General features: G+C 47.4%; 12 protein-coding genes across 12 annotated transcripts; 6 read left to right on the top strand and 6 right to left on the bottom strand.

The window, feature by feature from the left end:
* Positions 1-51: 51 nt before the first annotated feature.
* On the top strand, positions 52-1,074 carry N7509_012346 (zinc-binding alcohol dehydrogenase family protein; the record flags this gene model as incomplete). Its single annotated transcript, XM_056636983.1, has 1 exon — positions 52-1,074. The coding sequence occupies one exon, from the start codon at positions 52-54 to the stop codon at positions 1,072-1,074; it is 1,023 nt and encodes a 340-aa protein (XP_056483013.1).
* Positions 1,075-1,508: 434 nt separating this feature from the next.
* Positions 1,509-2,587, bottom strand: N7509_012347 (oxidase ustYa family protein; the record flags this gene model as incomplete). Its single annotated transcript, XM_056636984.1, has 5 exons — positions 1,509-1,750; positions 1,822-1,921; positions 1,967-2,097; positions 2,156-2,196; positions 2,280-2,587. The coding sequence occupies 5 exons, from the start codon at positions 2,585-2,587 to the stop codon at positions 1,509-1,511; spliced, it is 822 nt and encodes a 273-aa protein (XP_056483014.1).
* Positions 2,588-3,575: 988 nt separating this feature from the next.
* Positions 3,576-4,982, top strand: N7509_012348 (uncharacterized protein; the record flags this gene model as incomplete). The annotated part of the gene is made up of 1 exon (XM_056636985.1): positions 3,576-4,982. One exon carries the CDS (start codon positions 3,576-3,578, stop codon positions 4,980-4,982), a length of 1,407 nt encoding a protein of 468 aa, XP_056483015.1.
* A 303-nt stretch (positions 4,983-5,285) lies between these two features.
* On the bottom strand, positions 5,286-6,552 carry N7509_012349 (uncharacterized protein; the record flags this gene model as incomplete). The annotated part of the gene is made up of 2 exons (XM_056636986.1): positions 5,286-5,624; positions 5,698-6,552. 2 exons carry the CDS (start codon positions 6,550-6,552, stop codon positions 5,286-5,288), a joined length of 1,194 nt encoding a protein of 397 aa, XP_056483016.1.
* A 938-nt stretch (positions 6,553-7,490) lies between these two features.
* N7509_012350 (carboxylesterase/lipase family protein) lies at positions 7,491-9,540 on the bottom strand (the record flags this gene model as incomplete). The annotated part of the gene is made up of 5 exons (XM_056636987.1): positions 7,491-8,326; positions 8,391-8,595; positions 8,645-8,836; positions 8,891-9,182; positions 9,245-9,540. The coding sequence occupies 5 exons, from the start codon at positions 9,538-9,540 to the stop codon at positions 7,491-7,493; spliced, it is 1,821 nt and encodes a 606-aa protein (XP_056483017.1).
* A 1,215-nt stretch (positions 9,541-10,755) lies between these two features.
* On the top strand, positions 10,756-12,605 carry N7509_012351 (uncharacterized protein; the record flags this gene model as incomplete). The annotated part of the gene is made up of 4 exons (XM_056636988.1): positions 10,756-11,009; positions 11,061-11,469; positions 11,519-11,632; positions 11,697-12,605. 4 exons carry the CDS (start codon positions 10,756-10,758, stop codon positions 12,603-12,605), a joined length of 1,686 nt encoding a protein of 561 aa, XP_056483018.1.
* Positions 12,606-13,378: 773 nt separating this feature from the next.
* Positions 13,379-14,059, top strand: N7509_012352 (uncharacterized protein; the record flags this gene model as incomplete). Its single annotated transcript, XM_056636989.1, has 1 exon — positions 13,379-14,059. The coding sequence occupies one exon, from the start codon at positions 13,379-13,381 to the stop codon at positions 14,057-14,059; it is 681 nt and encodes a 226-aa protein (XP_056483019.1).
* A 688-nt stretch (positions 14,060-14,747) lies between these two features.
* N7509_012353 (C2H2-type zinc finger protein) lies at positions 14,748-16,664 on the bottom strand (the record flags this gene model as incomplete). Its single annotated transcript, XM_056636990.1, has 5 exons — positions 14,748-14,851; positions 14,910-15,000; positions 15,053-15,129; positions 15,179-15,319; positions 15,380-16,664. The coding sequence occupies 5 exons, from the start codon at positions 16,662-16,664 to the stop codon at positions 14,748-14,750; spliced, it is 1,698 nt and encodes a 565-aa protein (XP_056483020.1).
* A 1,429-nt stretch (positions 16,665-18,093) lies between these two features.
* On the top strand, positions 18,094-18,602 carry N7509_012354 (uncharacterized protein; the record flags this gene model as incomplete). Its single annotated transcript, XM_056636991.1, has 2 exons — positions 18,094-18,312; positions 18,441-18,602. 2 exons carry the CDS (start codon positions 18,094-18,096, stop codon positions 18,600-18,602), a joined length of 381 nt encoding a protein of 126 aa, XP_056483021.1.
* Positions 18,603-19,346: 744 nt separating this feature from the next.
* Positions 19,347-19,895, bottom strand: N7509_012355 (uncharacterized protein; the record flags this gene model as incomplete). The annotated part of the gene is made up of 1 exon (XM_056636992.1): positions 19,347-19,895. One exon carries the CDS (start codon positions 19,893-19,895, stop codon positions 19,347-19,349), a length of 549 nt encoding a protein of 182 aa, XP_056483022.1.
* Positions 19,896-22,096: 2,201 nt separating this feature from the next.
* N7509_012356 (GNAT family N-acetyltransferase) lies at positions 22,097-22,791 on the top strand (the record flags this gene model as incomplete). Its single annotated transcript, XM_056636993.1, has 2 exons — positions 22,097-22,490; positions 22,571-22,791. The coding sequence occupies 2 exons, from the start codon at positions 22,097-22,099 to the stop codon at positions 22,789-22,791; spliced, it is 615 nt and encodes a 204-aa protein (XP_056483023.1).
* Positions 22,792-22,963: 172 nt separating this feature from the next.
* Positions 22,964-23,404, bottom strand: N7509_012357 (dipeptidase; the record flags this gene model as incomplete). The annotated part of the gene is made up of 1 exon (XM_056636994.1): positions 22,964-23,404. One exon carries the CDS (start codon positions 23,402-23,404, stop codon positions 22,964-22,966), a length of 441 nt encoding a protein of 146 aa, XP_056483024.1.
* Positions 23,405-25,641: the final 2,237 nt, after the last annotated feature.

Here is a 25,641-nt window from a genome sequence, read left to right on the forward strand (position 1 = left end):
AATAATTATTCGGTTGATTTCATCTACAATCATTAAAATTTCTCAACCACGATGCCCACCAACCGCGCGGCCTGGCAAGATGCAGCAGGGGAGACTCTGACTATCCGACCAACACCCTACCCAACAACCCTTTCTCCTACCCAAATTCTTATCAAACCATCTGCCTGGGCTATCAACCCCTGCGACTACATGCTCCAGGATACAGCCTTACCATTCGTGAAATATCCTTTAATCCTAGGCGAAGACATCAGCGGAACCGTCATCGAGACAGGCCACTGCGTGACTCGGTTCAAAGCCAACGACCTTGTCCTAGCCTTCGCACAGGGTGCCTTCCGAGGCGCACACATGGGCGGATTTCAGGAGTACGTCGTAGCTGAGGCAAGTTTCGCATGTCTTCTTCCCGAGTATATGAAATTCAGCGAGGGCGCTGTTTTCCCTCTTTGCTTCACCACCGCCTCGCATGCGCTATTCAACAGCAAATTCCTGGCGCTGCCAAAACCGGATCTTGATATTGGACCGGGAAGTTCGGGGAAGTCGGTGTTGATTTGGGGTGGTGCGTCAGCTGTTGGGATGAATGCGATTCAACTTGCGCGTGCGGCTGGGTTGGAGGTTTATGCGACCGCGTCGCCGCGGAATTTTGAGCATATGAAGAATCTTGGGGCTAGCCGAGTCTTCGATTATACGAGTGAGACTGTTGTCGCGGAGATTGTGGCTGCCTTCGGTAAAAGTGCTTGTGCTGGCATTTTCCAAGCTGCTGGGGCGGAGGGCTCCGTCAAGCCATGCTTGGATATTGCGGACAGGACTGACGGGGATATATTCGTTGTGACGACGACACCGCTGGCGGAGGGGTTGGTTCCCGAAGGCGTGAGGGCGAAAATGGTGTTTGGGGATGACCATGACGATATCTTGGAGGTTTGGGAAAAGTTCCTGCCACAGGCACTGTTTCAGAAGAAATACTTGATTGCGCCGGAACCGGTTGTTATTGAGCAGAAGGGACTGGAGGGAATTCAAGAGGGAATTTATATACTGAGAAAGGGTGTTTCGGCGAAAAAGATCGTCGTCGTTGTCGATTGAAATCAGAAATTTGTTGGGAAATATATCGGGAACGGCTAGTAGCTTCTTATTGATACGATTCTAGATTCAGAAGGTACCTAGGTATATACTAGTACTGGCAATTTTTGGATCAGTTGGCCTAGAGAGAGAAATACTGAATGTTGCATCTGGCAATCATACACTGGCAGGGCTGACGTGAAATGAAAGAAGACATTATACTCTACATAATATTTCCGGTTTACTAAAGTAGAGTCTTGTCTTTAGATTACCCTTGAAAACCTTGGAAATGGCCTCTATATTCTATTTTTGGGTCACCAATTGAATACTATTTCTCAATATAAACTGCCAGGGACTCAGTGAGCTAGAGGTAATGGGGGGCTGGGGTCAGAAAATAAAACGAAATCATTATCTCATATATCATACTCATAGGGAGGCATTCCTTCATCAAGGGGAGTTCAGGGCATTTCTTTGTAGATTCGATCACCGGGACCAGGGTGCACTAAGAAATCCCAGGGAGGATTCTCAGGTAATTGATTCCTTTCCACCCACTGACGGATATCTTCGAAATTTTTGCATTTGTGATGTGTTTCGAAATCCACGTAGGGCTCTGGATTTTCCGGGTAGATCCAGACTTGACCGACCACACCGGTATCGACGGTACACATAAGCTGTTGCCGAATAACATCAAGACAGTACGCTGAAGAGAAAGTGAGAGAGGTAGAAGTTAGCTTCTGTGAATCATCTTCTTGAATGTCTTTGCAAACTCACAAACCCGGCGTCGTGCGATGTAGCTATTGTTGCCGAGTACACTCTCACCCCTGCTATGATAATAATCATAGTTATAGTAGAGTGATTGTCGAAGAACATTCTAAAATTAAGTTAGCGACGACATTGTGAGATCAAAGATACCCACCAGGCAATGTAAGTGGTGGAAGCCTTCTACTTCCGCTGGAAAGCCCCCTCCATATCTATCCTTAATTCTAACCTGATCAGTTTCAAGACCAGACTCCTCTGCATCTACGGCAGGAACTCGAATACCACGGTCTGTGAACAGATTAGATACATGACAGTTATTCGTTCTTGCCAGTGAGAAATGACACACAATTGACACCCAGAGAATCCCAGGCTGCATCGACTTCTGGGCTCGCGTCTTGTCAAAATATGGATTCTTTCAGAAGGGATCCATTGAATGATTCCAGATTATATTTAACATCAAGATCATTCACAATAGGGGCTGAAGACTGTAAGCTTTCCTGTATTTGATTGAAGCAGGCTGATAGACTTCTCTCTCACAATATCGAGAAACATGTCGCCCACATAGTCCATCCAAGTCAGCTCTCCAGAAGAACCCGAATATAGTTCCGAGCAGGAAAACTACAGCAAAAGCCGTGAATTGAAGAAACATAGTCGTAATTGAGATGTAGACATCGGAGTCATCGTCTTCTGTCCACAAAATACCTTCTTCCTCAGCAAGCAGGCGCTCACTCGACTCGTAATCCGGTGGACGAAGATCTGGAGACTTGTCAATAAACATCTTGCGGGTTGAGTACAAACAAAACTGGCGGGGCAAAGACGAAAGGGAGAAAAGAGACTATATTGTGAAAGTGAATCAGAAAAAATACCGCAGCGCCCCTAGCCTACCGTTCAAGTCCGAGCAGACCGCAAGTCCAGGTGCAAGCTGCACATGAATTACTTGGGCAGCTCAGCTTTACCATTCTCGACTGTTCAAGCTACCAAGCCATCTAGATTATTCTGACGCAATGACCTCTGCATGTCTTACACGTTTTGCTGGTCCCATGAGCACTTCAAAAGCGTGGTGCATGGGCGCAAGACTACGCAGGGAGGGAGGCTGGCGTCACGTCAATCACCCCATCAACGTCAAGCGAGACAAACGCGGAGTCCTGAACAAGTCTTGTAAAGATACATTGTTCATGCGATTACCTGCGGCTCCCGGACCCCGGATCATCACTGGAATGTAATTAAGCCCCTTCGGGGACGATCGACACTCCCGACACGCTATTATGTGTAGCTTCATGCGAGGTTCATCATGCAATAGCCAAAAAGTATACCCGGTAAGACAATCAACGTAGGGAATTATCTTATTCGCTCATACTGATCTGGCGAGAATAGATCTCTGAAGTCATTGCGCAGACCGTCAATTGCCCGATTTTCATCCCCGCAAGGCAGAACGATCACTCACTGCACGTTCGTCCTCGGGTCCCTTGCAGCGAACACCGAACCCCAGCGAAAGTCAATGATGCGATGTACACAACGAGCTCAGACATTGCCATCAGTGGTAATTGAAGCTCAGCTAGAGCTACGTTCAAATACGTAATTCCAAGGCTTGGAGCTTTCTCAGATTGAATATAAATACGAGGACATTCGACGGTCAAATCAGTTCTTCATCTCAAAGCAAATCATCCATCTCTCTAGCTTACAAGATCAAGAGAAAATTCTTCAGACAAAAGAAAAACCCGAAATCCTCAACATACCAAGAGACATACCAAGAGACGACCTTCAAAATGCGCTACACTTTGATCAACGGCCTCCTTCTCCTGGCCGTCTCGCCTTTCACTGCCCTTGCCCTCCCGGTCGACCCCAATGACCAGGGTGGTGTTTGGGATCCCAGTGGTCAGTATCGCAAGGGTCACTACGATGGCCAAGGCAACTTCATCGCCAACAATGTCGGTCAATCTGGCTACGAGATCGGATACCAGAATGAACAGTGGCGCAATGGCCAGAACCAGAACGGCCAATACAACCAGAACGGCCAATACAACCAGGACGGCCAATACAATCAGAATGGTCAATACAACCAAGATGGTCGCAATAACGAGGCAGGTCGCTGGCAGCGACGCTGGATTCCTGGTCAAGATATTGCTGATTCTGCTGCTCTTCACAACCACGGCACCCACTTTGGCACTCCTGGTGTTGGTATTCCTGGCACTGGCATCCACGCCCGCAATTGGCCCTACGATAACAATAACAACAATGGCGGCTGGACTGATGCGAATGGTCAATGGCACGCCAACAACCAGCAAGGAGGCTGGACTGATGCCAACGGACAGTGGCACGCAACCAACAACAACAACAACCAGGGCGGTTGGACTGATGCCAATGGACAGTGGCACTCCAACAACCAACAGGGTGGCTGGACTGATGCCAACGGTGTTTGGCACAACAACCAGAAGCGTGGTTTCGAGCCAACTTCTACCACCAACCTGGCTGCCAACCCCAACCTTCTGAGCCAGGCCCAGGCCTCCAACCTTCTGAATGCTGCTGCCGGTCACGGAAACCTCGCTGGTGTCGGTGCTGGTGCCAACAATGCCGCTGGAATTCCCCATGTCCCTCGCCACTATAACCCTGACTCCTACGACAATGACCGTTCTGATGACCGCTATGAGGATGGTTATGAGGATGGTCGCTACAACAATGCCGAAGATCGCCGTGTTGCTGAGAATGTCGTTTCAAACATCCTGTCTCGTCGCATCTGGCCCTTCACCAACTGGAACAACAACAACAATAACAACAACAACAACAACTGGGACCGTGACTGCGGCCGTAACGACTGGAACTGCCGTAACCGCAACAATAACAACAACAACGATGGCAGCTACAACTACAACACTGGATCCGGCTATGACAAGTGCGAAGGCAACGATCGCTCTGACCGATCTGGCTGGAGCTGCCGCAGTGATTGGGACCGCACCAGCGCTACTCCCACTCCTCGTGTTTGGAATCGCAACTCTCCCATTGAACACACCAACTACGACAACAAGAAGGTCAACCTCGACGACAAGGACAACTCTGTCACCCCTACTACTGCTGCGGTCGTAAACACCGACTACAAGAACGTTGAGAACAAGGGATATGAGAACAAGGACCACCACCAGGACAAGGACCTTGCTACTTCTACCAAGAAGGAGTAAACAACTCCTACCAACTTGCATTGCCAGTGGATGATAAAGGTATGTGAAACTCCTACCTGCCAATGCTCGTATACAATGGCTAACTTGAATTTCAGACTGGAGGAATTTGAACAAGATTGCGATGACTTTGATATTTATGCATTTGATGATTTAATATGAGCACACGAACTGTATACACTCCTTGATGCTGACGAAGTTTGATGGCGACGCAAGTTGATGTTGGTGGCGAATTTTACCTAGTTAGAGCTAGCTAAAGAAATGAAGAATAGTGTTTCACTTGAATTGAACATCCTAGATCCCCACTCAATTCTTCTTATGGGCATAAGTAGATCCAATATCACCCCAGCGGATATTGGAAAATGTCACCGAAGTCTCAGGGTGCTGTGCTTGAATCAGGGCAGGATTGCCTTCGGTGTTATTGCAAGGACCAGCGCTGCCACTGTCTAACCAGCTCATAAACTGACCAGAGTCATTCCAGATACTGAAGATTAGAACCATGCCCCGACGGAGCGCGTTCCCCATCTGCTTCAGGCCGCCCATCTTCTGGAAGTAGCTGGCGGAGTTCTCACAAAGGCCTTCGGTGATTGAATCCACTTCACTGCCCGAGACCTCTGCGACTGCATTGTGGATGACTTTTCCATTCTGCACGTAGAGACGTCGGATTTCCGATAAATTTCCCCCGCGATGTGTGGTCGTCAGTTATGAACTGGGTGACAACGGTAAAACGTTTCTTGGTGTCTACCGTCATGTCGTAACCATAATAGTCTTTGTCGCCGAGGGCATAGGGGTTGAATCCGCATCCAGACTTGTCACAAACTCCCCTGCTGCCGCAGTCATCGCCATCACACGTGTACAGCCGGGTCACATTGCAAGCGTGAGGAGTTAGAGCAGTGGAGCGAGCGTTTGCCTCCCATAGATCCATCTCATTGCAACACGCACCAAGAGAGTCAACATTGGCGACGCCATTAATCCATGGGCTTGATCCACATTGTGCGTCGCAGTAGCCAGTGCCATATTGAGCACCCGCGGGGTTGAGCTTATTCCGCCCACCAGACTGCAACATCTCCGAAAGATAAAGTGCGCCATTCATACCGCAGACAAGTGATGAAAGTTCAACGTCGAAACTGATCTCTTGGTTGAGTAGCTGCAGCATGTCGTAATTCTTGCCAGACTCATCTAGCAGATATACACGCGGCGAAACGGCGGAAACAACCCCATTCGACTTCTGGTACTGATGGAGAATCAAACTGTCGCCTTTGGTCTGGACACCATGGGAGGCATAATCGACGCCGTCCAAAACACAGTTCTTGGCGCATGACTCTTTAGTTGCGCAGAGCTCTTTGCTTAAGCCACCGTCCCAGGTTCCGCATGAGACACTGGCGTTGCCTACGGCATGAAGTGGGTGGGAAAGCGCATCAAGAACGACAGAAGTGTTATGTTTGACACATCCATTTTTGGTAGAACATCTCCATGTCTCAAGCTGAGGGTGAATTTCGGGAATTGAGCCGATGCGCTGCGCTGTCGCGAGTGGAATCAATGCCGCGACTGCAGCGAAGAGCATTCGCGTCATATTGAAAAACAATACTGCGTTTCGCTAGGTACTGTCTGTCGTGAGTGACAGCTGATCTTGGAGGAATTCCGAGAAACAAATACTGTGCTGATGGTTCCTCTCAGCCCTGGAGTGAAATTGCGTCGCGCATTTCTTCAGGCGGGACGGTAGTGGTTTCAAGTAGACGGGGAAGGCGCATTAAGCCTGAATAACGGGGATTCAAAGGCCACATATCAGAGAAAGGATTGGAGCTTCCTTCCATTTTTACGGCCCGATGGTCCGGAGACAAGTGTCTCAGGGTGATGAAGGGTGGAATGTCAGTTTCAAGGGTCTGTTTACTTCCCCGCCTTTCCCGCGACCCCCTGAAGAATTTAGCCGCCAGTCGACGCGATTCTTTTAATCACGGCAATTTCGGTTGAAGTATTTTACCCTAGAGCCTTTGTGAATCTTGAATTTGGTGTAATCTTGTTTTTCTTCTTCTTCCTTTGTTTCTTTGTCTTTTTTTTCTCTCTCAAGCTCACTTCGATAATGAGTCTTGGGGCCAGTTAGATGTATGTATGGTTGCGTCATAGGAATCTAGATCGATCAGTCGATCAGCACCATGATATCCTCGAAATAGACCCACTGTGTGGTTGACTTTGAAAAATGTTTAGAACATTGTTGCTTCTAACAGCTGGAAGCCGAGAGTCCGATAAGGTGAAGAAACAGCGCGCGAATTGCCACTGGTTCAATTTACCCTTTGATCGATTGTTTGCAAAAGGATCGACAAAGGGATAGCCCCTGAATGCTATTGATGTTTTCTTCCCCAAGGCTCTTTCAGTCTTTTTGTAGTTGTTAAGCTTGACTATTGCCACTTCATACTCTTATATAGCGGTATCTCTTTATTGAAATTATTAAAACTGTCCTGCTGCCCGCGCCATTCTCATTGCATTAGCATTCTGCAAATCCGTCATATTCTCTCAAATCACTAAGTTGAAACAGGCAAGTATAGCTAACAACACCACAGGCACTTCCAAAATGACCGAATTTCCGGTTTGGCTAGGTGCAGTTGCAATTCCGCTGGTCGGCGATGCAGTGTGCTTAGTACTGCTGCTACTGCTGCTGCTGAGGGGGGTGCCACTGCTTGTCGCATTGCTCAGATTTATCGTGTTACCAATCTGATCCCACAATTTGCAGACTTGAAAATCAATATAACCAGACGAAGTTGAGTTATCGAATATCAGTCCGGGCGTTTGAGATCCATTTTTTGTAATTTCGAATTCAGGCCACTTGACACCTTCAATTGCCGGTTTGGCATTTTCTGCCATTGCAGTCCACAAACTCATCATCTTCTTGCTTAGATCCCATTCGGCCTTCGTCCCATTGCAAGTAGTGTTATCGGCGGGGAAATCAAAATTCAGGTTGCCGAAGACATAGGGAATTTCGGCAGTGTGAGCAGCGCCAAAATATTTGAGAAATGCTGAGGGCATTGTCGGTAACCATGCGCAAGTCGAATTGTGGGTAAATTCGTACACCCATACCGGCACATTATTGCGGGCGGAACTCCTGGCGCTCTGATATCCTGCGCATTTGAATTCAGAGTCGGTCAGAACTGTCGCTATAGCTTCGAGTACTCCAAATTCGGTTGACCCCGCAGCAGCGATGAATGCAGACAATGGATAATACTTCTCGATTATCTGAGAAGCAGAGCCAAAGTTCCCTTGGAGGAATGTCTTGTAATCAGTTGCATTAAGAGCTTTGACAGCCGCGGCAGAGTTATACTTGGTAAGGGTATCCATCATTCCCTCTTGTTGGTCTTGATTCAAATAAAATATGATTAGCAGTTTCTTTTATGCTTTGATGCCAATGGAAGTGCTTACTATATCCAATGATTGCGGGAACCTGTGCTCCACGACTGAGAGGATTCTCTTTGATGATAGTACCATCAACATAAGGCCAGAACTTAGGTGTTTTGCCGTTAGGAACACTTGTGCCATTTAGTGTACCAAGTCCCTTGTACATAAAAGGATCGGATGTCACTGCATGTTGAATGTCCTCGATAGATTTGGATTGCAGACACGATTTCTATTCAGTGGTTAGTGTATATTTCGGAATTGGAAAATATTCAACTCACATCATTGATATCGCACTTGAGAACCTGTGCGACCGAAGCACTAGTCTTTTGCAGAGTGAGGTTTGAAACCAATGAAGGCAGAGCGATCGATTCTGCGATAACGCTGCTGAAGAGTGAAGGTGCTTGAGAAAGTGTAGCAATAGTGAACACATCTGTAGCACCAGCTGACTGCCCAAAAAGAAGGACCTTTTTCTACATAAGGGTAAGCCATTTGTTAGGGAGACCTGTTTAAGTCAATAGACTTACCGGGTCACCACCAAAGGACGCAATGCTTTTCTGAACCCACTCTAACCCCAACAGGACATCCTGAATTCCTTGGTTCCCATAGATTCCCGCAGTATTGAGTGCCATGAATCCGAGCGGACCAAGTCTGTAGTTGATTGAAACAAGTATTGAACCATCATTCGCCAGGTTGCAACCATCATATAATGGGTAACCAATTCCACCACTTTTATCTGATCCACCGTAAACCCAAACTTTGACGGGTAGCTTTGAGTCTTTGGTGGCTGTAGCGGGAGTCCAAATGTTCAGGTAAAGGCTGCAGATGTGCGTCATTTTGTCAGCAGTATATTCATAGTCAACGCTCACAAAGCTGCATACCAATCTTCAGACTTTGTTCCAGATGGCACCATATCATCTCCAAATTGAATGCAAGTTGGAGCATTAGTAGTTGCATTCAATATCCCATTGGAATACGACTTGGTATAGGTTTTGGGCGGTTCAAATCGTAGGTTTCCGATCGGTGGTTCCGCAAATGGAATTCCTTTGTAATAGACCGCATCTTTTCCATCGCCGCACTTGCCGCCTTGGAGAGTACCAGCCTCGATTTTGACCGAAGGCGAGGCTAGGACCACACCTAAAAGGCTATAAAGAGTAAAAGGGAAAATCAGCTTCATTGTGGCTTATTCCTGAAGCCGAGGCTTGTGATGGGGGAAAGGAGATCATACTGTCTGCATTGCTGGCACAGCAAACCTTTATATAGACATTCTACAATGTTGCTTTCTCTTGTTGATTTCCGCAACAATCGCACTACCTACCCAAAACAGTCCGGAGGCTGAACAGTATATCCACAATTTGGCCCCAGAGGAACATCTGGGCCGCGGATCCTTCCGTATTGACCTCGAAGAAAGCTAACTATAGGTAAGCACTGCGTATTAAGCCACTCGCTGGCAATTATGCGGGTGTAGTCCTATTTTGGTAGTTCGTATGCTGTACCAATCAAAGCTTCAAGCATTTTGTCATTGAAAACACGACAATTTGGCGAGTCACTCTCCGAGCTATATTTAAATTGACTAAGGGTAATGATTGGCTGCAGCCTGCAGGAAAAATGACAGAGTTCCACAATAATGTAAGGAATGCTGAGATCTGGGGAAATGAGGTCGCAGGTGATGCCAATAGGACGGTCATAAGCTCAGGGGCATGAAGTGTGGTTTCATAATGAGATGCAGAACTAGGCTACTAACTAATGGGAGGAAGCGCGGGTAAACGGGTAGACAACGTTAATGCCTGAGGCATCAGGCATCCCTATCTCAATCCTAACAACAGACAAAAGACCACATTTGCCAAAGGTGGGGAGTATGGTACTGTTGCCACTAGTATATCAGCCTCGAATGAAACCATCCAGCATATCATGCAAAAATACTCCATCGAGTGTAAAATTATTCGAAGGCTCTCTTTCAGGATAACAAATCTTTTGACACCCACCAATAGAAAATTTGGACTGGCTCGCTCACTGAACTGCTCACATGAGTGCTCCCTTTGATCTTCAAAGGGTGGTTCGAAAGTCGAGCAGAATTTCTTTCAACAGAATCTTAGCTTCGGGTTTTGCTATTAAATCTTTTGAAAGAATTCTTTCATTTCTCGACCCGCTAGTAGTATCATCGACTAAATTAGTATCCAGAGGATTTATTCGCTCGGGACCTTCCCACTCAGATGATGGTATTTCTTTGAGGAACCCTCGGACTTATACTGAGCCTGAGGGTCCTTCCCGACTTTTGATTTTTGAGTATGCTTTTTTCTATGCCCCCACTGTTACACTACTGTTCAGCACAAAAAGGTTAGATTTGTTCTTCTGACAGAAACGAACACAGATATTTATCTAGACACCAAATATGTCCAAGATCTTCAAGCGTGGACGCACAGGGGAGATAATTGGGGATTTTAAAGAAAGGTGGGGAGAGCATAAGGAGTCCGTGCGTCGACGATTCGGAAGGCTCGAAGGCGAAGAGCTGCCACCAGACAAGAGACGGAAGACTGGTGATCCTATACCGCCGCTAGAGCTTCTAAATACCTCTGGGGCTCGGATAGACAGGCGTGAAAATGCACCCGCGGGTTGGAATCCAAATGACGATGATATAGATGAATAGTAAATATCTCTAGAGTCCGATTCGAGTTTATTTTGCTAATGACTGAACAGTGATTTGGATGCAATGACTCAACGGTGCAAAAATCGCATTCGGGATAATATTTTGCCTCAAATATGGGAAAATAAGCTCAAGAGATGCGAGAAAATGAAAGACGAGATGAAAAGTCTAGTCAAGAGTGAGAATGATGGGCTCAGTATGCAGGTCATCGTGCGTTTGAAGCGATTAGAGGCGGTCAAGAAGGATATATTGTCAATCAAGAATAGCGACAAGTATAATTCACTTCCTAATATCCATAAAATCATGGACCTATATCGCTCGGGTGACTATGAATGGGAGGATGGCACAGCGACATATTGGTCAAAGGGAGTTATGATTGCGGGCCCCAAACCGTTTAACGTTAAGGAACTTTTGGAGTTAAGTTCAAAAAACGATGGCGATAATGGATTTTGGCTAGAATTGGTAAAGCATTCTTCGCATTTAATATTTGATATTTGTATATCTCCTACAGATTCTCATTGACTCTATTAGCATGATACACCAGGGTCATGTGGGCAATTCGCAACTGGCCTCAAAGAAGCGTTTACAATGGGGTCCAATCCAATGCATCTTTTTTTACTATCCGGTATGTGTCAAGCTTTAGACTCCTACTGTAGGAAATCTACTAATTTATCGTGTCAATACCGCAGGTCACTCTCCAATTTCGAACCCCGGGATCGACTTTTGATACCGGTGTCAATATAGATATGATTGATGACACTGGCGCCCAGATTATATCTCTTTATGAAACCGATTTAGATGATATCATCAACGTTAGCCAAGCACTAGCCCCATTTTGTTATAGCGGTATCTCAACGACAATATCCGGTAACATTCGAACAGTGACTTTTGTGTTAGAAGTTGCGCTTGCTGTTAATGGGGTTGCAGTAACACAATGGTCTCGATGGCCCGTTGGTGTCCATCCAGGAGCGGCAGCAGGCAGGCCAAGGCTGTGCGGGCCATACTTACGGCAAATGGTCTACACTGCAACGGCACCTGAAATACCTCCACGGTTGTGTATCAGCAGTAGCGCTGATGGTGTAAAGCGATTCTTACCGAACAGAGACCAGACTAGAACAATCCCACGTCCTTGGGGTCTATTACCTGTACCCGGCGGCAGCTCAGAGATACCTACAGGGGCCGATGGATTCCAGCCAGCCAATTGTGAAAAGTACTATACAGTAACAACACCAACGTGGCCGAACCGACTGATCGCACCATTACCAGGAATCGGAGTACCCGTTGCAGGTACAGCAGCCGGAACTGCTGCACAAGCAGCAGAGCTTATGGATGCCCCGAAAGAAGTCTTGATGATACCAATGCCAGGTACAGGGAGAGGTAGAGCTACAGCCGGAGGCTATATACCTCCCCCGATACCTCCTTACCCTAATCCTGCTGCTGCGGCTGCTGCTGGGACTTGGGCTGGGCGTGGACGTGGGACTGGGACTGGGACTGGGACTGGGACTGGGACTGGGACTGGGACTGGGACTGGGACTGGGACTGGGGCTGGGGCTGGGGCTGGGCGTGGGCATGGGCGTGGGACTGGGACTGGGCCTTGAGTATCCCATATGGCTTTCGGTTCGAGTGGAAATTCCGTGCGTGTTCTTCTTCAATTTCGTTTGGTATTTCCGTCGATTCAAGTTCCATGAGTGCTAATTGGCCCTACTGGAAAATATCTAATGAATCGTATTTCTTTGCTCGTGACTGCGAGGGTAGTTTGGAGGCTCAATAACAATTACCACGATACTAGTAGCATTTTGAAAGTTGCCAGTTCATAATATGGGGGCCAATCCGTCAAAGAACTCGAAGAATTTGCGGTCGGACCAACCAAAGTAATCGTATGATCAATGATTTCCCGGCGATGTGATCATGCAATGTAAACCTAAATTGGCACTCCTTTAAAAGAGCCTCAGGGTATTAGTACTTCGTGGTAAGCTTCTCCAATCTTGGGTCCGGGCTAAATCCTTCAACACTCGAGTTCGTTGCATGAAGTCACATTTTTGCAACTCCCATCAAACATACCCGACGACACGCAGAATATCGATTCGCCCTACCATCCTTCCATTCCACTCGTCCCAATTCACTAATAGCACTATTCCTGTCCTCTTAGGGCAAGAAAGGTCAGCCCACCTGGAACCCAACGGCCTCTTATCAGCACGTGATACCCATACGTCATCTCAGATAAGGTGCGTCGCCAGTCATACGAGCTCTCCCTGTTGGAACTAATCAACTTACACTCATTCTCACTCCAGTACAAAAAGCATCAATCAAATCGGGAAGTTATCCATTACACGCCAAAATTTCTTCAATTGCAAATATCTCAAGCGTCAAAATGTCATCACCCAGCCTCCGTACCGGAACACGCTCGCTCCGACTTCGCAGCATCCGAAAGAACCCGCCGCGAACAAGCACAAGCACAAATACAAGCATAATCTCAGTGCCACGCGTTTCAATCGCCAATCAATCTAGAAACTTGACCGGGAATGCCTCAGCAGGGACAAAAACTCAGGCTCAGGCTCGTACCGTTGCCGTGCCTTTGCTAAATCTCCGCGCTCGCATGACAACACCCCCAACCTCAGCCTGGACCTCAGCCTCAGCATCCCAACTCAGAAAATACGCCACAAGCACAAGCACACCAACACCAACAGCAGACAATCTAATCGAAGAACTCCAAGACCTGTACGAAATCGCCAAAGACGAGTTCGAAATTGCAACCGATTCCACAGACGGCTCAACAATCTACGCCGCCTCAGATCGGGAGTCTGCCCGCGACGCGCTGAATCAACTCGTTACCGTTTATGAACTTTATACCGGGGCCAAGGTTGCCAAGACACACGCTGATGGGGACGGTGGTGCTGCTGCCGAGGGTGAGGCCGGTGTTGTCGAGACGAATTTTGATCCGGCGGGGCTTAGTGAGGAGGTTAGGGGGGAGGTTAGGAGGAGGGTTGGGCAGAGGGTTAGGGAGTTGAAGAATGCCGTTGAGATTCTTGAGGAGAGGGCTCATGATGAGTAGGGTCTTGTGGTTTGGTTTCTAGTCTAGCTCGGTGGTGCCGGGTGTGACTGTGAGTGACTCTGGCCCTAGTGTACGCTATTACGGGGTGAGATTGAGGTTGAGATATGCCGATTTGATGCTACGGGGAGGGCTATTACTATGGAGGGGAACATATTACTATGGTGTATTATTAGTATCGGGAGGTACTCGTGTATAGGTATCTTTATTGCATGTCTGAGATGAATCTTGCGATTGTTTAAGGTGAACAAGATTCAGCCTTCGACCGTGGTATCAAGACCATTATTAACATTTCATCATTGCCAATATCATCATTGCCAATATCATCACTGCAGTTGAATCCAGTACATAACGCGCAGCGGTAAGGACGGCACGTGAAAAATAAAAATAAAAGAAATAACCGGGATGAATAATCCCTCTCATAGAAATAATCCAGATAAAGCGGAGTCTGGATGTCGTGAAGTATTCTCACAATATCAAATAACGCCAGACCACCCGGGGCCCAGAGATGAGAAGGAACACACTGCTATTTCAGAGTGGCGTGTTCCCGCGACTCAACTCCCCCATCCCAGAAAGCCATGATATACGCCTTTTCACGCGCAGCGCGATTTCCATAGTCGTAAGAGTATGCCAGTCATGCATGCTACTATTCGATGGGTATCATTGTGGAGGTTTCAGGTTTTCGTATTCGTTAGATGACACCGAAAGGTGTAAGAGCGAAGTGTTCAGGACTCGGTGAAAGAAGCGACGAGGTCTCGGTTTTGTGTGTTGTTCTTTGATGGCGCTTCAATTGATCTATTCATGGACATAGGAGTTAGGGCAGTTCTTCTGAGTAGATTGAGATGATAAATACCTGGTCGAGTAAAGCTCTTAGTACATCCCGGGTAAAGGCACTTGTGTTTTCGTTCACCATGTGTCAACCTATGACTAGACATGTTTGATGACTATTGGCCGGTTAGTAATATGCGACAATTGGGGTAATCTTGGAATACTTACGTCGCCAGTCGTGAAGTTACACCCTGGAAACGTGCATTGGAACGGCTTTTCACCACTATGGGTTCGGGAGTGTGTTTCTTGAAGAGGTCAGCTTGGTACATGAGAGGCGAAAGGAACAGGACATACTGAGTTCACTGCTATCGGTAAATGTCTTCCCACAATCCTTGCACCTATACGGTTTGTCACCGCGGTGACTACGCTCATGGCGATCTAGAGTTGCCTGTCGAGCGAAAGACTTGCCGCAGACAGAACATCTGAAGTTTTTATCTATAGAAGATGATTTGTCAGTGGGTACAAGTGATGGAATAACAAGTAAAGGTGCCTCACAGTTGCTATGCGTCAAGAAGTGACCCTGAAGCTTTGACTTTTGAGAGAATGGCTCGTCCGGGCGATGGCATCCTTCCCAGCAACAGTAATACCCATTGCCCTTGGCGCCATCAACAGTGTTCATATGTGTCGAAACAAGATGATCCTGCAGAGCACCTGAATCTGTGAAAGTGATCCCGCATGGTGCCTTGATCCCATTGATACTGACAACCCATTTGCATGTATGAAAGTCGCTGTCCTCGGCGGAGAAGTCGGGTGTCGTCAAAACCGATGAAATGCCTCCGTCCAGCGGTGGCGGGGTCTCCCCAGGGCTTGACATGAAGTGCGAACTGATGCTCGACCGGGAGTGGCGGGAGTACGGTGAGTATGGGTGGGAGTGGTGATGATGAACTCTGCACCGATGGTGGTTGCGAAGAGGTCCTCGTGGGATATGGAGATTCAAATCATTGGGGTTTTTGAAGGAACCATGGGAAGAGCCATGGACATGGTGGTGCTCGGGGTGGAAACAATTGAGTCCGAGAGGTATCTCTTCCTGCGCGGGCTTCTCAGGTTCACTGGCGCTGGGCTGGGGAGGGGAAACATGGTCGTGGCAGACAGTGTAATCTGGACACATCCCAAGCATCTGGAAGACATCCTGGGGGTTGACTTCAGTCTGCTGAGGAAATGGTTGATGTGTGAACATGCCCTGCAGGTCCCTCTGGAAGTCATCGCATTCAAAATGGCTGGCTACATTCTGTTCGCAATGGCTCGCATGACTCTGGTAGGAATGAAGAAAGTCTTGGTGATAGCAGGGATCGATGGCACCGGGGAGGGTAGGGTCTAGCGACTTGCCCTGGTCATCGACGAGGCTAGGGGCCATGACAGGAGCGGTTGGCGGTAGCAGACCGGATGTGTCCAGGGACAAAGGGGTATTTAGCCCGAAAAAGGAGTCAAAGGCACAATCCTGATCGTTCGTGTCGTCGCAGCAGTGGTCTTCAAAGCAGGCAGGGTCTGTGTTCTCACAATGAGTCTCGTCACATTGAGCAACAGAGCAGACGGTCGAAGCGTCGCAGTCTGCGAGGCCTTCACATCCTGACCCACAGTCTAGCGCGCAATCCTCGGCCTCACAACAATCATTGTTAGACGACTTGTTGTTGGCAAGCGCGGTGTGGAGTTCAGGCTGCGAACACTCCCACTGGGACTGTGAATGGGAGCCCGAGCTATCACCGGAGGCTTTCCCATCGATATGAAAGCCTTCCCAGTGACACTCGAGGCAGAAATCTCCGTCTTGGGGTTGATTCGACATGGTGTGCGCGGGCCACGTCTGGAGGGGCAGATGGGATAAGGGAAAGGATGGTGAGACGGGTAAGGCCAAAAACCGGTGTCACCGGAGGATCAGGTACCGCCAGGAGGGGAAAATCAAGGGGTAAAGAGAAAGGGAAACCAGCAGACACGGCCAGAAAGAAAGTCTGGAGGGTGTGCGACCGGCTAGTGGAATTATCGTGGAACCAGGTACACTCCGTAGTTAGGGTACGATATCCGGTTGATAGCCGTTGAATCACGTAACCGGGAGATCGCAAGGCCACAGTAGCATCCACCCTTCAATGTATCTCAGGTCCAGAAATGAGATCAGAGTATGCGCTCATATGTGGCCGTCCACTGGATATGCAGCTCGTCTCACGGTTGTGTCATGCGCCGTGGGCAGCGAATCGACTCGGTTGGTCGAGGATCAGCAAGGCAATCGGAGAAATTGGCGAGATCGTCGTGCAGCACAAGATTCCCGGGTCCAAAAACGAGGACCTTGTAGGAGTGAAAAAAAGAAGAATAGGCGAGATTGAAACCAGTAGGAGAAATGGAAATCGAAATTCAGGGGAGGCGGGGAGAGGGAAAGCAGCCTCTGCGACTTCTCGTGAGGATATGAGGACCTTGGGACAATGGGTGAGTGAGGACCTTGGGGGTTAGGCGTCATCGTAGTAAGTCGGCAGTTGGCGAATGGCAGTGCGCGTGTTGACAAGCGGTCAACCAGGTCCGATCGCATTCATGGTGGAGGTGTATAGTGTTGGCCGCGGAGGACGTAGGATGTAGTGTTGCGCAGAAGGAAATTGGTGAGGGAGAAAGGACCAGCCAACATTCCGATAACCTCGTGGAAGTCCCGGGGGTGAAAAAAGACCCTCCTGGCCGGATGACTCAGCATTTCTCCCCGCGATCTGAGGCAATCTCCCGGTGGATACAATAGTAGTGGTCCTAGTGGGAATTGGGAAAATGTGGGTGTAAAATGAGTCGCATGGGTGAGGCGACTGTAGAAAAGGGTATTTTACCATAGCTGTGTCTGTTATTGGAGATAATTTCTCTCCTGTACTATATAAACTGTGGCTGCCCTGGAACTCTTGTTTCTGCCTGAGGCATAAACTTTCTTATCGATAACTTTAGATACTGCTGACTCATCCCACGTGCCCCGCCTTACCGCGGATCTCCCTTCCGCCTTCCTCCACCCCTTCCTAACCTTAGGAAGGTTGTATACGAGTAACTCGCTCCTTCCCAACTTCAATCAGATCACTCTACTCCAAAGGGGAAGGCGCATTGCAACCTCACTCTCATGCGCTCTTTCCTCCATCACATCATCACCACCATCACCTGACCACACACTTGTTTCCCCCCTTCTCCCTTCTCCATTCTCCATTCTCCATTCTCCCTTCCCCGCAACTTCATTCAACTCCGCACCTCCGTCCACAACAATGGGGAACATTTGCTCGCGTGCTTCCAACGACCCCGAAGCCTTCTCCAGTCCCGGCCGCGTCGTCGGAACAAATCCCTCCAATCAATCTGCCGCCCCACGAGCCTCCGTCCCCGCAAAGGCCAATTGGAAGAATAGCCCAGGTCGAACATTAGGCGACAGCGCCGGAGCCCAAGGCGATAGTGATGAAGCCCGATCCAATGCCGCAATTGCTGCCCAGGTGAGTGATTCCGAAGCTGCACGCACATCTGTCTCGCGAAATGTCGAGCCCCCAGCTACCATGGGTTGCGCGGCGATCTACAACGCGGGGATGAGATCGCGCTAATGCTAATCGCTGTGGGGTTATAGAAACGGGCCGAGACCGCATCTTCAGGTAACAAGGGCAAATTAGGGTCGAAACTGGCGGCGCAAAAGGCCAAGACCCAGACTCAAACCCTCAACGAGGCTAGTGAAACAGAACGTGCGACCCGCGCCCAGGACGATCAAAGGGAGGTGGCGGCTTATCAATAGAGTGGCCATTTGTGGCAGAGGGAGTCACCTCATTTCTGCGGGGGGGTTCTTTTTTCTGCGGGGTACTTCTGCATTCAGTGCATTCATTGCATGCTCCACTTGTTCTTTTTCATCTTTTTTCTGCTTTCTTGAACAGTTCTTCAAGCGTCGACTTGGTCAATAATCTCGGTAGTTCAGCGCCAATACGGAGTAAATATTGTTAATTGGAAGCCTTTGGGTTTACTTTAGAGATGCAATAGGGATTGGTACCAATTACCCTCGCCGAAATGTGCACATTGCTAGGAGTATCTCATTCATTGATTCTTTTCCCCATGACGGGACCATCCTGTCAATGGCCTCGGGGTGTCGGGATCATCGGCATCGATGGGCCGATCGGGACTCGCACCGCACCACATCGGCCACTGGCTACGACGCTCAATAGGCGCAACCGGTCCAATGGAGATTCCAATAGTATTAGGGTGTATTTTTTCCTAACTACCCTAGAAGCTATCTATACTACCTACATCCAAAATCGCTATCGTTCCCGCTCTACTACCGAGTTGAGTAGAAGGCCAGGCTAAAACTGAGGTTCAAGGTCCTACCTCGTCGCATCCACGTCTCCTTTCAATCACGCTCTGACACTTGTTACGGGAATTTATGAATTTCAACAGTAAAATAAATTGAAAAAAAAATCAATTACAAAATGAAAGAAAGGAGAAGAAAAGCAAAAGAAACCCAAACATGTGGAGCTAGAAGCGTCCATGCTCAAAGCTGACCTTTATAGGTGCATTTCATTTCCGAGTCGCTGGCCCATGTAAATCCACAATTCTCCGAGAACTGATGGTCGTCCTTCACACACTCGTACCCGCTCGAGGAAATATCGTTCAAGGCCGTTAGTATAAAGCCCTCTGGACCCCCTCCCTTCCCGCAGTGATCTGCGTCTGGCTGAAAAATGCCTTCCCCCATAGGAGTATCGACTTTAACCTCATCTGAACCCTTGATACTGCAGTATTCTTCGAAGGCTGAATCCACAGAGTCATCGTTGCAAGACTTGTATTCCCCTTCTTTTCCCCATTTCATAGTATACAGGTCTCTGCATTGAGGAAAACCACTGCCTGCAGCGAAGCAGCCGTGGCTGAAAATCAGGTACCCGATCTTCTCCTCGTTCGGTATATCATCACGCGTGATCAATCCGGATTGGGATCCTTTTCGGGTCAGGATGTCTTTCGCGGTGTTGGAGATGTCAGGATATGGGATAGCAGCCACAATAGGAGCCGTCAAGGCTGCAATAAGGCTGATGAGGACGGAACGCATAGTGGGTTGAGGGATATGAAATAGGGATATTCCAATTGGGAGGCTCTGGCGGGCCTTTCTCTTGTTTTCCTGGTTTGGTTGGTGAAAGAAGATTAACGGAGAAGATGTGTGATTGCTGATTCACTGATGATGGTCCTATTGAAAAAGGATCTTGTTGGCCTTTATATAGGTGTCGAACACGAATAATTTGATTGAGAGTGCTATGGATGAGCAGCTTAATCTGCAAGGCCCACTATAGAATTGATGGCTTTGCAGTGTGCAATAGGAGTCCGCGGATAAAAGGTTGTAGACCCCACGATCGCAGCAAAGCACTATATTCAGTAATGATACAGCAAATCTCACCAAGGTGAATTCCGGATCATCATCACATTGCAAGGCCTTCCCTTGTGCTTGGCGCTTGGCGCTTGGGGTCTATTTTGACATCAGGCAGCCCACCCCCATGTCACACCGATTCTAGGATACTCCTTTCATTGTGATCTTCACAACGCACCGACTCATATTGGCAGTCATACCAGCTGATTCGTTTGATTTATCGCCAGGTCTCTCTGCATTTCTCTCCCTCCTGCAAGTGATGCGCCCTATTGGTTATATGTTAGTCATATCATCCTTGGCATTTTGTATATGGCTGACAGTATTCTTTTCATCTATTTAAATTATGAACATACATTGCGGGGAAGGCAAATAGAATAAGAGATCTAGGGGTAATGTGGCTTAGACTGCCACCCCAAATGCCAGCATTTGCATGCTTGGCGCTACACCGTAAAGATGCCTTGCTATTAGCCTTAGGTATGATTAAAGGGGGCGGGGAAAGGCTGTATTGCCTAAGCGTCTTCTTGCATTAGTGAAGGCAGTTTGATGATGAAGGTGTATACGTGGATGTTGAATTGCATGAGGCACTTCGTGCTATTGCCCAGGTGGTGACTGAGTTCTAATTACCTGGCTAAAGAACCAACCAACAGCTGTAAGCGGGGCTTATGAAGCTATATTATCGAGCTTGTCGTCTCCGATAACGCTATTAGTATGCAGCTAGTATTCTATTCGTGCCTAAATAGCCTTATTATTATTCTAGTAGACGTGAACTCTATCCGACTCGAGATATTGTTACAAAACCGAAAATAAAAAGCAATCTACTAAGGAAGTGAGTTCTGAGCCGAAACACTGGTAACCTTGGAATAATTGAGTATATGTTATCTCTATACCAACTAGATAACTGTATTTAAATAAGTCCATTGGTGATTTAATTGTTAGACAGGGCTGCTTGCAGAAAATGTCTAGGGGAAACTTTGAAAACATTGAACAGTAAGAAGAACATGTATCGAGGGGCCGCTTAGGTCGCACACGTGTCGTCGTCCGAGTCGTCTTCAAATGGTACCTTACCATTGAAAGTCTTCAGATAGTAGAAACAATAGTATATATCGACTAAATAACTTTGGAAGTAAGTACATATGAAGGATAGAGTTAATCAAAGAAGATATTAAAGGTAGTGTAGGTAGCAGATAGGTCTAAATCTATTTATGAAATACTACTAGTAGTAATTTTGGGATGTATATGTTACAGGTGGTGTCTTTTCCTGCCTTCGAGAATTGCCCCCAATACCACCAGTAGAACATCGGTTACGCCTAGTATACGGCAGCCGATAGCCGCCATGTTGCAATAATTAATTCACCCTACCGCTCACTTCGCCTAGGTGATTACGTTTACTCTTTTATTTACAAGTGCGGTCGTGCTCAAAAGGATGCTCATGAATAAGCGATACAGTTACAGTATAACTAATACTTCCTGTATACAAAAGGTAAGCAGGTGATAGGTGCTGAGCGCTGATCTTTTGTATACAAAAAGCTAGCTTAGTAGCTACCTAGTAGCTACCAAGCACTACTGTTTCTAAGGGTTATATTCAAATAGTAAGCGGGTAATAACCACCGTGTACTAATTTACCGTATACAAAAAGCGAGTAGATGATAGCCGTTGAGCGCTACTTTTTGTATACAAAACTGATTATGATGGCTACTGAGTAGATCTACTCGTATGTATACAGTACACCCTATAATTCCATAATTATTTGCAACATGGCGGCCATCGGCTGCCGTACGCCTAGTAGTTATTGAGTGCCATACACCGACTTCCCCGCACTGTTCCTGGCCTGTGTACTACACCCCACTTTCACCCAAAACATCAACAGAACACATAGTACTAGTACAAAGATGACGACCCCAGTACCCTTACAATTAGAGCCTCTGACACTTGAGGATACGCCTGCTCTTACTGAGCTATGGTTCGCAGCCTTCACGGACCCAGAACTCCGCCGCGTTTTCCCCGACACGCCCGCGGTCCGCCAATGGCTAACAGACGCAAACCGCCACGACCTCACCCACAAACCCTTCCAAAAATACATCAAAGTAATCGACCCTATATCAACAGATCAACAAGGCAGACCCCGTATCGCCGCCTACGCAAAATGGGATACCTCCATGCCCGAAGAGCGCGGTGGTCGCTATCCACCTTGGCACGAGGAAATGTCCGCGTCTCTGTGCGATGAGTTTTTCCGCAAGGAAGAGGAGAATAGAATGCGTGTTATGGGTGAGAAGAAGCATTTTTGTAAGTTTCCCCCACCTACTACCTGCGGCTTCGGGGGATGACATTCCCAAATTCACCCGCTTACGGTAACGATGTGTCAGACCTGGATACTGTTGCAACACATCCGGATTATCAGCGTCGTGGTGCTGGGTCTATGCTCGTTGGATGGGGTTGTGAGCTTGCGGATTCTCAAGGTGTTTTGGCTTATGTTGATGCTAGTAAAGAGGGTGCGCCGCTTTATGCTAAGTTTGGGTTTGTGGATTATAGCAAGCCTGGTGAAGAGATTGCTTCAATGGCGCGCATGGCGGGCAAACAGCCATGAACCTGAAGTCAGGAAATTTATTTTGTGGAAATACTGTTGTTTATCTCGCGAGTAATTTAAACTATTCTTTGAGGTAAAGACCTTCCTTCGGAGGTGGAACTCCGTACTAGTCCAATCCCAATTTATCTTCAGGATCTGGATCAGGCATCTGATAATATCTATCATATCGCCACTAAGTTCGATCCTCCCAGACATCCTCAACAGGCTGCACGCCTTCAGTTTTCATTTGATCGCGAACTTCCTCAACGCCCCTCCATACCCTCAAAATATTTTCCCCAGCAACTTTAGCCAACTGTTCTTCCGTCGCGCCACAGTCAAGAATGGACTGGAGCAATCGCGGGTAGTATTTCACATCCTCCAATCCCGGTATTACACATTCAATTCCGTCAAAATCAGATCCAAGGCCAACGTGATCCCAGCCAATCTGGCCCGCGATATAGAAGAGATGATTGAGGACCATGTCCATCGTTGCTTCAGATCGTCTGGTCGTCACATGCTCAGGCACAAATGTCACCATGATAATTCCGTTATTAAAGCGCACTAAGTCAATCACCTCATCTGGGACGTTACGTGCGCAGTCGAAGACTGATTTAGCATTGGAATGCGAGAACATTAATGGCGCACGTGTTAAAGATAGAATTTGTTTTGCGCAGTCCTCGGAAACATGCGAGCAATCGATAATCATCCCTTCGGTTCTTGTTAGCTTTATGCTGGCAGCATATGCGTTTCTCTGTGTCGATGGAATCGTTGCGAAAGAATGATACATACCTAATCTGTTCATCTCAATACTTAGAAAACAAATATTTCCATGTAAGCACAACATATACAGGAAATCCCCTTGTCACAAGACGTCGCCAGTTCCAAGGATGCTAATAATCTGGGCAGTATGTATACTAGGAGGATTTCAGAAGGTCAAAGAGGAGAGGCACTGGCAGTCACGTATTTTTTTAACACGATTCAATTTCTATGGGCTTCAATGTACTATGAATTAACATCCGCACTGGACGGGCTAGTAACTACCATAATGTGGCACAGTCTTCTTTCAATGAAAGCGGCCAGCATCAGGACAGTCTCAATGGTGTAATCTGATTTAAAAAAATGCGCTTTGATGCAATTTCAGCTCATGAGAGCATTGCAATTGTATTTAGAATCGAGTGAATCTTTCTTCCGAGCTACTAGATACATATCCGTCCACGGAATTTGAGATCCAATCGTTGGGCATATGACTATACAAAACCTCCTAGGTCAGGAAAAACGGAGCCAAAAACAGATCTGAGGTCCTGCATCTGATTTTCCATAGTATCACTCTCGCCTGATACGAGATAATTCAACATTTCACTGTCCATGAAAGTCGACGGTGGTAGGGCTAAATCGGAATCTGTTTGTTCTGGCCGGGCGTTTATCAAGGAAAGCTGTATACTATTTGTTAGCCAAGGTATCAGTCGATGGAAGAAATTTAACTGACGTCCGAGTTCATGTTACTGAAATCTATATCAGGTGCATAATCCCATATAGGCTGAATTCCCTGATGCATTTGTGAGTTTGGAACCGTGATTGCAGTAATTTCACTCGAAAGGTTGACGACGTATTCCCGGGCGATCCCAGTAAAACGTGATATGACATCTCCTGGGAGCACTTCTTGAGAGGCGTAGTCAATCTGGCCAAAGAACTCCGCAGCTGTATCAAGAAGATTTATATTGTGAGGGGTCTCCTTGTGGCCGGGATTATGAATCACAAAATCAAAAATAATAAATACTGCAGATAACGGCATGATCCCTATAATGCTGACCTAGATATTAGGATTTCAAGTTGCGATTGTCATTGGGTGAAATTTTCAAGATAGCGAGGATACTCACAAAACTGGCATATGAGGACTGATATCAACCCAGCGCAGTAGATCAATGACACTACGCGCTGCGTTTATCAATTCACATTTGCCACCTCCGCTTCGGGGATTGCCATCGGAATCAATGAGAAGAGACACACGCTCCACACCGAACACGATATGGTAATATAGGTAGTGTGTCTCTATCGCGATCATTCTTCTTGTTGGCGTCTCAAGCTCGCTCGCTCGAAATGGCTCTTTGGGGCGAAATACCATCGGTACAGATAAACGCCATTCTTCCAATCTGCGTCTTACATCCTGTACAGAAGTCAGGCGGTCGATTTCTGGCCTGGAGGAAAAACCTGTCGTAAAAAGGGTGGTGTAGGTAATTGATGTCAATCTTGCAAGCTGAATGGCCGACGAAAACCAATCATAATCTCGTATCATCAATCCTTCTGGCACAGCGGGAATTCCAGATGTAATGTCATCATCTGCAAAAATCTATTTGAGGAATTGTGTTAAAAACTTCAAAAAAACATTTCTTCTCGGAAATATGCTATATGTAGAATGCGACGCACAGAGCTGTTGTCATCGGAGAAGGAGGCGATCTTTTCCAGATGATATATTGTCCAAAATGCTCTCAAGTGAGATTCTTTTAAATTCGAAGATTTGTGGTATTTGAGTTTGTAACCATTCTAGCGGCCTCGGATATCAGATTTTGGTCTAGATAGAGGCAGTACGGATTCATGGCAAAGATAGACTGTCGGCTGAACATTAGCTTTGTCGAAATGGTTAACCAAGGTCTGGGGCTCTCACCATCGCTATCAAGGCCTTGAAAGTCATTAGCTCAGTGTTTGAAAGCGAAAGATGGACCTTTAATCACCTGGGTCTTCTCTAATGAATACGGAGGGATCAGGAGGTCCGGAAGGAAACCAAGACTTGACTGGAACAAGCTCCACGTTATCCCCGATCCTGGTTTAAAACTTCCACCACCACAGTACTGACTGCCAATGGCAAGAACGGTA

This window comes from Penicillium cosmopolitanum, assembly GCF_028827165.1.
Source record: "Penicillium cosmopolitanum strain IBT 29677 chromosome Unknown utg000011l:1.0-3548175.0:1.0-3550911.0, whole genome shotgun sequence".
In the NCBI taxonomy this organism is placed as follows: Eukaryota; Fungi; Ascomycota; class Eurotiomycetes; order Eurotiales; family Aspergillaceae; genus Penicillium; species Penicillium cosmopolitanum.